This window comes from Belonocnema kinseyi, chromosome 1, assembly GCF_010883055.1.
Source record: "Belonocnema kinseyi isolate 2016_QV_RU_SX_M_011 chromosome 1, B_treatae_v1, whole genome shotgun sequence".
NCBI lineage: Eukaryota > Metazoa > Arthropoda > Insecta > Hymenoptera > Cynipidae > Belonocnema > Belonocnema kinseyi.
In genome coordinates, this window is record NC_046657.1 from 159,481,753 (window position 1) to 159,493,027 (window position 11,275).

Below are 11,275 nucleotides of genomic sequence, written 5' to 3' on the forward strand. Positions count from 1 at the left end.
AATAACCTATTTCCGTTTAGAAACATTAATAACATGAATAACTGCTATACAAAATAACCTAAAAGTGTCGAAATTTTTTTATTTTTCTTGAAATTGATAAAATTAAATATGTATATTAACTTGCAATTAACAACACTGACGCTTATCGAACATTGTTAAATGATTATAAATCTTGTTCAAATTAGAATTTTTTTCAAATATCAATTTCTTGTTTAAAAAACTAACATAACCTAAGAGTATTAAGGGGAGATTCTGGTCATCCGCGTCTTTACTTTTTCAAAGAATTTTATTTAATAGTAAAAATAATGTGTTCCTTCCAAATTTTTTACAGTCTAAAGTATAGAGGTTGAACTAAAAAAAAAGTGTTTTTCTTTATAAAATGGCGGCCTCAAAAATGCCCTTCTTTCCAGCTTTCGCTCAAATATTTCGGGAACGGGTAACCCGAAATCAAAAAATAAAAAAGATTTATAATCTGCATAGTTTTAGCTATTCTGTGAACTACAATCAAAATTTTAAAGAAAAGTGGACTTTTGAATTTTTTGACCTCATTTTTGCAAGTTAAATTGTTCATAACTTTGTTAAATAACCATATTTGTTCATGATCGTAGTTCATACGATACAGACACGCTTGATGAATGAGCTGTCCAAATTTCAAGTCAATCGGTTGATTAGTTTCCAAATAAAATTGTCGAAGGTGTCAAAAAATGTAGTTTCGAGAACATCGAGTTTAAAGTTCTCGAGCGTGAAATACAGCTCGAGCGCTGTTCTCGACCTTGTAGACCTTTAAATTATTTCTACACTGTTTCCAGAAGTATTTAGTAGCAAAATATAAAGATATTTTTTTCGATTTTTTTAAAATTATGACCAGAATCTCCCCTTAAAATAAGTGGGCCTTCTTGAAAATCTATTATTTTAAATTAAAAGTACCAATTTGAAAATTAATAAATAAAACACAAACATAAGCCAAAAATTAAAAAATCTAAATCTTATACAAATTATTATAATTATTTTTATTTTTTATGTCAATTTATCGTGTAAAATGCTAACGTGAAATAAAATTCTTAAAAAAATTATAAAGTTTTAGCATTTTAACTTCAAATCACTGATTTCCTGTGAACAACGTCAGCGTAATCCATATAAAAAATGGTTAGGATTCTAAATCTTGTTTCAATTTTTTTTTGAAACGCTAACGTAACCTACAATCATTCAAATTTGTGAATCTTCTTTAAAATGTAATATTGATTTTTTATTAAAAATACAATTTTCTAACGGAAAACACTTAAATAATCAAAATTTTTTTAAAATATTCTAAATCTTGTAAAAATTATACTGATTATTATTTTAAAATACCAATTTTTTGTGAGGAACGCTAAGATGACCTAAAGTTGTTAAAAATTATGGAATTTTTAAAATCTACTATTTTTTGTTAAAAATTGCTAAATTGCCAAAACGCTAACTAAACCGAAAAATGTAATGTGTTGATAAAATTTTTTCGACCTTTAAATCGAACAATTTGTGATTCAAAATACCCACTTCCTGTGTAAAACACCAACATAACCTAAAATTGTTGAAAATAGGGTAATCATGAAGACGATTTTTATTTGAAAATCCTAATTTCCAATGAAAAAAAAACAGCATACATGTTTAAAATATAAAATAATTTATTACATAATTTAATAGTTTTATTTTAACCTCGCAAGAATATTAAACAGCAAAAACCTTTATTCGCAAAACTGGTCTAAGATTGTTTTTAAGAAGAGGCATTACTAATATCTTTAATCTGAACATTTTCACATTTGCGATCTAAAACAACTGCAAGTAATGAAAATCCAATCAAGATGTCAACAACGATCGCGAGATTTTCTAGATATTTCTTTTTTTTTCTGGATAGAAAACGAAATCAAACTAATTTCATTCGATACTAAATCATTCAGATTAAATATTGAAAAGTTTTAATATTTTCTATTAAATAATCCCATTTTCAATCTGCTTGAAAAAAACACTGCGATAGCAAGAATCTTTTTTGTCACCGAAAATCGATCTTAATCTAATTTTAAGTCCTACTTATTTCGTCCGAATGGCTGCGGATGACAGCACGTATGTGTGGAGTGCAAATAACACGTGGCAGGTCCGGAATATCGATTCCTGTGAAGTAGAGGGTTTTAAGGTCATCATTGGGGAACGACTCTTCTGGCAAGGCGCTCTTATGCTGGCGCTTCTTTAATTCTGCGATTTCCTCCTTTGCAAGTCTCAATTCTTCACGCAAACGATCTATCTCTGTTCCAAGAACATCAGTTTGTGAAGCCGTGCCAGTTTTCTCTTCGATTTCCACCTTAATTTCATCAATTACGATATCATCCTCCAAATGGTCATCTGTATCAATTGATTCAGCAATCGTTACCTGAAAAAATTAATGTTATTTCTAACATTCATTGTATGATTTTGCTTTAACTTTCAAATTAAATTTTATCTGTGAAAAAAGATACTTCGCCTTCGCCCAGGTCTTCTAATTGCTGCCCAGCATACATGGTTGCAGAAAATATCTGCAACTGTTCAAGAACACAAAAGAACGTGTTCTAGAACAGGTTAGTAACAGGTTATGAACATGCGAGTAACAATGTCATCCCCCATACGTTAGGAAAATTCTGTAACAGTTCTAGAACGCTGCGACAACCGATCTGTAATATGTCTAGAACAATTCTAGAACTCGGTTACCAGTGTTGTGTAATAATTGTGTAACAGATCTAGAAAGCTGTGACAACCGATCTGTAATATTTCTAGAACAATTCTAGAACTTTGGTAGGCTGCATTGTAAAAAATCTATAACAGTTCTATAACAATTATATAACAGTTATAGAACTGTTATTTATCAAATATGGTACAGTGTTATGTACCCGTCATAGTCCCGTGTTATTCCAGGGATAGCCCTTTGGAATATCCTGCGAGGCGGAAATTTTTATATCCCCAGAGATATATTTTGATCTGGGATAGCGCGTACGCAGTCCCGACTAACAAAAATTATACGTCCGAGATATCAACATTAGGGATATTCGCAAGGGTCAACTCGATCATAGTATTAGCGAACTAATCTTTGTTCCTAATTCGTTCTAGAACATATTTATAACAGGGTTATAGAACTTCGATTTAACACTGTTACGGCACAGTTCTAGAATAAACTTGAAACAAATATTATAGAGCGTCTGTGATCAGTTTGTTCTAGAACAACTCCATAGCAACTGTTACAGAGTTCAAGAACAGTTCTGTCATAAAATTGTCACAGTGTTCTAGAACACTGTTACCTTTTTGTTCTAGAACAATTCTGTCACCATCTTGTAACAACTGTTGTTTAACACAGTTCCTTTTTTGATCTGGAACAGTTACAGAACGTGTTTCCTGGGTGGTCGGGTGCTCTTCCCACTAAGCTACTGAAGAGATCGAAAGAATCTTCTTTCACAGATATCTGATCGGTCATCTTCCACCCCTGATAATAAATATTTCCTATATCTTATATCTATGACTCTTTTAGAGAAAAACTTGCCATTTGGCATATCTGCGAAAGAAGATTCTTTCGAATTATTCAGTAGCTTAATGGGTAGAGCACCCTACCAGTAGTAGAAAAACCTGTGTTCGATTTCCCGCGGAGCGATCTTTTCTCACCGATAAAATTTAATTATAAGAATTTTAGAAAAGCGTAAAATCCTTAATTCTAGGCGTATCTTAGATCTATAGTGCAGATGTCTATTTTCACGTAATATGATAAGCATATCATCTGATCGATCATCTGTCACTCCTATAATAATACAGATTTCCTATTTCTTAAATGTTTGTGCTATATCTTCTTACCTTTTTTCTCTGCCTTTCGCGCCATTCTAGAGTGGATGGTCTCTTCGAAGCTGTGTCCACGGCATTACCTAGATTTTTGCTAGGAACCCAGTCCGGATTTTTTATATCGTAGAGCTCAGCTGGACGTCCTAATAAATAATTAAGAAAAAATTGATTAACCTGCCGCCAAAGCCGAAGAAAATACATTGCCAGTTTGATAAAAACAATCCAAATATATAATCACCACCTGTTTTTGGCTAAAAGGGTTTATTTTCACAGAGTATCAGTGTGCTCGGATGCGTTAAAGCCAGTTCAGATAATTTTCCAAGTGATTACACTTATGATGAGTGATTTTTGTATACAAAAAAAAGTGAATAGGATGAATAATAACGTTAACACTTTGAAACATTTTTTTTTATTTATTACTTTATAATAATAATAATAAAAACATTACATCTAGAAAACCTAACCGCAAATTTTTCATACGGTACAAGTCCGATAACTTTCCAACTTCGGGACTGTAGGGGCGGAAAATTTCAGGAATTGCGGACTTATAGGAAAATTTGTAATTATAAGATTTACAATTACTTTTATAAATACTTTATTTTATGATACTTGTTAAGTGGCACCGCCACCAAGCTGCAACGGCGCACAGTGTAACCAAAAGCACTTTTGGTGGACAAAAGTCTGTCGAAAACCCAATTTTCAATGGATTTTGACGTTTTTTTTAGATGTACCTTTTTTCAGAATTTTTAAGACGTCATTTAAAAATGTCCGAACACCTCAGGCATAAAAAAGCATTTTATACATAGCGTCACATGTATTATCTTAAAGAATTAACCCGACAGGAAGGCTTGCATTAAAAAGTATTGAAAAATTGCATTCATCCAGTGGTAACGTGAGAAATATTGAATACTTGTTGATCCCGTTTTTGTCCTCCCGTTTTGAATCTCCACAGCAGTAAAAGTTACCTATTAAATTGAATCCCTTTCTGTACCTATTGCCGACAATAAATTTCTGACTATTTTTGGATACAATAAAGAAATAGAACAATTGCAATCCATTTTATCACATTTCGAAAGTTTTATTTACTGTTTTTCGAATAATGAGATAAAAAGCTTTTTAAAACATAGCATTGGGCATTTTACGATCTCGGGATTAATTTCCACACAGATGGTTCTGGTGAAAAATAATTTCCTGAAATTTTAATCATGATTTTATATTTTTGTAATTGATAATATTTGAACAAAACGAACATTTTACGATAAAGAGATATATTCTTGTATACAATCCTAATAGATTTTGCAAATTCCATTAGATTAGATTCCTGCGCTCTGAAATTGAGGATTTTTCCACCCGTATCACTGATGTGCCACTATTTTATATATTTAAACACACTGATATATCTCCGCACACGTTGTTGAAGTGAACTGTAACGAGAAGGCCAACTTCTTATCCAGCCTATGCTTTATAAGTGTCCGGAGAGTTGACCACGGCCACGGTGGCGCTGATTGTTCATTGGGCCGAGATTCATTCAAATGCATGGAAAACATAAGAATCTCTTAAAATTCGTAATTTTGAAAATAATGAAACTTAAAAAAGAAAAATTTGTTATCGAAAAATGTTTTGGATATGATTTTCAAATATATTTAATATCTATGAAAAATTTCCATTACAATTTATTTATTTATCAGCACAGCAATTTTATCTACTTTTTAATTATGAAAATTAATCATATAACATTTTTAATTTTCATCAAAATTAAAGCTATCAGAGACATTGAACAATTTTTCTGAAACTGAAAAAAAATTGTCTAAAATTTGGAAAAAGCTTTAATTTTTTAATTGTCAGCTAATCGAAAAATTCGGCTAGTTTAGTTTTGAAATATAGTTGGTATCTAGTGAACATTTTTTAATCTATGAAAAAAAAAATTTTTTCTATCTTTTAAAAATTTTTCAAATTTTTTAAAATTATATAACTTTTCTAATTTTCATCAAAATTAAACATTTTTATTTGGATAATTTGCAAGTATTCTACCCACCTATAAGAAACTGACAAAAATTTCTAAATTTGAAAAAAAAATAGAAAAGTTTGAAAATGTAATTTTTTTTTACTTGTGGGCTAATGGAAAAATTCTGCTAGAATAGTTTTGAAATATATTTGATATCTAGTGAAAATTTTTAATGAAATTTTTTGATCCATGAACAAAATAATTTTGTCTATTTCTTAAAATTTTCAAATTTTTGAAAAGTATATAACTTTTGTCTAATTTTCATAAAAATTAATAATTGTATTCGGATAATTTGCAAGTGTTTTAACCATCTATAAGAAACTTTGACAAAAATTTCTAAAATTTGAACATGCTCTCAATTTCTTAATTTTGGTTGCAAATGTCTGATTAACGAACTTAACCTTCATTTTGGGAACCTTCAGACCTTCAGACAATCAGGTAACCATACATACAGACAGACAGACACCGACAAAATTTTATGATTTTCGGATTCTGTGTGTGCCGAAACGTAAAGATCCGTTAAGAAACAGATATCGAAAATTTGAACGATTACTAAACATTTTCATGAATGAGAATGTAAAAATTAAGGCGAAAAAAAAAGTCGATAGAAAATTTTTATTTTATTATGATTTTGATCTTTCAATATTGGTGTAAATTGGAAATCGTTCTTACTATAGTTTCAAATTTCATAAACATATTGGCACATGCAATAATTAGGTAAATTAATAGTCTTAAATAATTGTTTATTATAGTTTCAAATTTTATGAAGAACGTTAAAAAATAGTACAAATTTCATAATTCGTGTATTATAAGTAAATTTAAACGGCTTTCTTTAAGAAAAGGAAAATTCAAATATAAATTTAAATAATACTTTGTGTGCTGTATTAATATAAATATTAATAAAAATAGAACAATGGAGAAATATTAATATATATATTAAGGGCATGTGATACTTAGAAAATTGTCGATTTTACCAGTTTTAGGTTCCCCGGCTTTTTTTCTAGAATAATAAATATTTTGTCTTAAAAATTTTTAAAATGATAGCGAACATGCTAACGGACGTCCTCACATACTTCTTTTTGTGTTTTTTCTCAAAAATAATTTATATTGCTAACAACGTGTGTGTATATTTCGAGGTTATGTATATTACAATTCTCCCGAGCGTGACTTCAAAACTACACAATATTTTTGTCCGAAAACTTTGGACTTACAAACATAGTAACTAATCTCACGGAACTAACCTTGTTGGCAGGCAATCAAAAAAGATCATTTGATAGATAATTTCTAAATTATCGGAAAGGCAGAAATGAAAAACGACGTAACCTCGAAATAATGCACATGCATAAAATTTTTATTTAGCACAATTAATTTTTTTACAAGTTACTACAAGTAAAAATACTTAAAAACTCCTTTTTTCAAACTAAAAGTGTAAATATTTACATTATTACATGCATTTGAGCAGCTAGTCGGCTGTTAGACTCAAGCTCTAACCTCAAAATCTAATCACCTCACTTTACTGAATAAATACTAGGATTAAATTATTTTCAAACTACTCTTTCTTTATATATAAAAGTAAGTATGCACAGGGAAAAACTGTTTATTTGAATAATTTTCGAGTAAAATGAAATTTTAATATGGTAATAATAACGTCAACTATCCTAAACATTCGAAACTTTCACATACACAACAATTATCAAACACCTTTTTCATTTGTATTCACACTTTTATTTAGAAGCAAAGTACTGCTAAGTATTTCAAAAAAATTTATTGCTGGTATTTATTGAGTAAAATGAGGCAATGGAATTTGCAGGTTATAGAACTTAATTGTTACGGCCTTGTGTAAAATGTATCTAATTTATCTTACCTGATATAAAATGGTTTGAGCAAATTGTTGCATTTCTTATCTGTGACTCACTCAAAGGACCACGATTAATCGCACTTATCCATTGTTCCTGTCTTATTTTCGAAAACTCTATTTTTTGTTGAAAAGTGTACAGGCCACCAGGTCTGGCATACTTTTTATTTGTTTCTTGTATAATAGTTGGAATTTTATGAAATGATATTCCACGGTCCCTTCCATGCTTGTTTGTACAACCCACAACAAAACACGATTGTACCATCTTTCTTTTTAAAATAAAAAAATTAATTGGCCCTCGAAAATTAATTAGCATGCGTTTCAATGCATAAAACACGAGTTTCGTCCCTGAGGTGTTCTGCCATTTTGAAAATGTATGGCTTGATGGAAATACTCACGAAGTGTCCCCAAAAATCTTGGGAACTTTATAAACGGCGCTTCCTTTCAAACCGACAACCCGATTGGTCACTGTTAACGCGCTGATTTTGAACTATATAAATATTCAGATTTAATATTTATAATAAATAATGATTGGAAAATACATCTAAAGTAATTGCTTAATCCTAAATTCGAATTTTGGAGTAAGAGATGAAAAAATAATGCAATTTTCATACAAAAAACGTTATCAATTTTGACTTCAGAAAAAAACTTTTTTCTTTAATTTCGGATTTTAAATGTTTCAAAATGTTAATAAAAAGTAAATAAGAAGTTTTAGTTTTAAGAACAAAATATTCGTTTTAGCAGTATTAATATGATTTGATTATTTATGTACAAGATTATATATTTTATAATATTTATACAATAATTAATTAGTAAATGTAATTATTCAGACCTTCTTCAAGTTATTAAAAAAATATATGGTATAACAATTATCAGTAAAGTATTTAATTACGCAATTAAAATTTGACCTTGTAATGTTAATTTTGTCCGCCTTTTTTTCTTAAACTTTAATTTTTCTGTGGCTGCCTTTTGATGAAAAAGTTTATTTTTTAACCAAGCAAATTTATTTATAACATAAAAGATAAATATTAAGCTTAATTTCGTTTTTTTTAACTGAAGATTGAACCGTTTCACTTTGGGTGGAAAATTGACATTTCTATTTCAAAATTTAACAAGTCGGATGTATATTTGTCTTTGTTAATCGAAAACTAATTTATTTCGGTCAAAATTGACGTATTTTGTTTTTAAAAAAACCCTACTTTTTGTTAGAAAATTGACTTTTTAAATCTAAAACCTACTTTTTTTGGTAGAATATTATTTTTTTCTTTAAAAGTTAATCTCAGTGTTGAAAAATTCTTCCTTCCCGTTTGTAAGTCAGGTATTCCAGTTAAATATTCATCATTTTAAATAAAAATTCATCTTTTATGTTATAAATAAATTTGCTTGGTTGAAAAATCAACTCTTATCATAAAAAAAAATCATTTAAAAAAATCATAAAAAACTTAACCTATTAACTTACCTGAATGAAAGTGATTCGAACACACTCTCAAATTTTTTATTTGAGTGTCAGTTAATTTGCCTCTTTTAATTGCACGTATCCAGGCTCTTTGCCTTTTTTCAGATAACTTTATAAAGTCGGTACCCTTTCTTGATAAATTATCTGATTTTCGATAGTTTTGTGCACTGTATGTCGTCTTATATTTTTTATTACATTGCCCTACAACAGCGGGAATTCTAGAAAACGACACTCCATCACCCCTCATTGACTGCATTTTGCAGGTCTCAATGCAACACCATACCATTATAATTCGCGTGATAAATAATTTAAATGAAACAAAATACAAGCATTTCAAGAGATCCCATACAAACTACTGGTTTGTTTATGCACCAGCGCATGATCTAAGAATAGACGGTCTAGCCACACGCAACTAAAAAAAGTTAACCAATAAGAAACAACTCCACCACAACCAGCCATATTAGAAAAGTGAGCGCGCGAAATAAAGTATATTTGAAATGTAGAAAAGGCCATAAGCGAAAATAAGTAAAAGATGAAGGAATTGTACCATTTTTGAATCAATGAAATTAGGTTCAAAATAATACAGTTTGTGTCTTAGATGATATAAAATATTAAAACATTTATAACTTCCAATCCTCGTAATGTAGATGAAATACGGAGAAATATTGTTAACATAACCTGTCTGTTATGGTATATTATACTCAAATCATATGCATATCAATACAATAGAATGATATACATGTTTTTTAATGAATAAAAAAACGATCCTCGTTTATACAAAAATGTACATCAATGAATGAACATATAGCGAAAACGCTCCCGTTTTTCAGGTTTAAAACAAAAGTTTTTAACTCTTGAAGGTAAACATTTTTTCATTTGAAATTATAAGTGCTGATCTGCAAATTGAAATACTTGAAGTGGAACTTACATTTTTTAACTGAACACTTTCTAAATTAAAAGTAAAATTATTTTAATTTTAGGTCCTTACAAATTAATAGTTTTTAAATTGTTATTTATAATTCAGAAATTATTTGTAAATCTATTTTAAATATTCTCTTATAATTACAATTTTAATAAAAAATCATTTCAAACTTTTCCAGGAATCTGAAGGAAAAAAAGGCATCATCTTAAAACCTCTCAAAAGTCTTAACAGCTTAACAAATTTATTTCACTATGTTAACAAAGCTACATTTTGTTTGACATTTTTTGGAATGTTCTCAAATTTCAAATTATTTTTGAAATTCTTTTAAAAATTCTATTTATAAATACATAAATATAAATTCATAAATACATTTGAGTGCAGCCGCTCGGCGGCTGCACTCAAATCTGTTTCATACAGTCCGGGAGCCAGGAACCGTTTAGTCCGCGGAAATAGGTCCCCGAAATTTTTTTTTTTGATATTGTGCAGAATGGTCTCCTGAATCCGGCGGTATGAGGTGCTTTCGCGAACTGCCGGTCGTTCTCGAGATATTATTAATTAAACATTTTTACATAACTTATGCTATATCTTGGAAAATTATCGACATATTAGGAAATTATTTCTGTAAACTGTTAGGTCTTATTGAAATAAACAATTTTTGTCATGTGCAATTTTTTGTCTGCCTCATATTTTTTTTGCAAAAAACGCAAAAAAAATTATAATATAATAATTGATTTTTATGCATTGTTTATGGGTCTTTTGAAGATTTGTCTTCAGAATTAGTTTGATTGTGTTAAGACGCATGAAATTTCTTTACCACATTTTCGCATCTGATTGATAGTTTATATATAAAAAAACCGCAAACAAGATTTGCAACAAGGTTTCTTTGAACCCTATTGTTGCCGACATTTATTAAAATTTTCACACTGTTTTCTCATTCTGCTGAAGAAAACCATAGAGGGAAAAAGTGTGTCTTCGACTTTTTTCCGTATCTCGAATAGTTTATTTAAAAATAAAAAAATAAAGTTAAAGGAAAACATATCGTGAAATATCAACAGGAGTAAATATGAACCGATTTTTGTCAATCTTTTTTTGATTTTCTCGAAATAATATTATTATTACACCATTAAGCCATTTCCCTTTCGGGGTAGGCGTGACTTACTCGGCAGGGGAAAGGAGTAGTGTGTGGATGGGATAGAGATTTTTCAGATT

The 11,275-nt window shown here is 29.4% G+C and overlaps 1 protein-coding gene and 1 further gene across 3 annotated transcripts in view; both read right to left on the reverse strand.

Annotated features, from left to right (window-relative positions):
• Positions 1 to 1,884: 1,884 nt before the first annotated feature.
• LOC117173010 overlaps positions 1,885 to 11,275 on the reverse strand; it is a 30,215-nt gene continuing 20,824 nt past the window's right edge. Inside the window, exons 1-3 of one of the 3 annotated variants that reach the window (XM_033361476.1) lie at positions 9,148 to 9,496; positions 3,844 to 3,971; positions 1,885 to 2,401 (exon numbers count right to left, since the gene is read on the reverse strand). In XM_033361476.1, coding sequence (XP_033217367.1) covers positions 2,054 to 2,401; positions 3,844 to 3,971; positions 9,148 to 9,430 — 759 coding nt within the window. In that variant the 5' untranslated portion in view covers positions 9,431 to 9,496 and the 3' untranslated portion in view covers positions 1,885 to 2,053. Of the gene's footprint in view, positions 2,402 to 3,843; positions 3,972 to 7,697; positions 8,092 to 9,147; positions 9,497 to 11,275 lie in introns of those variants that run through there. The other 2 variants (XM_033361398.1, XM_033361538.1) reach the window with 2 other exon arrangements.
• On the reverse strand, positions 2,983 to 3,141 carry LOC117181740.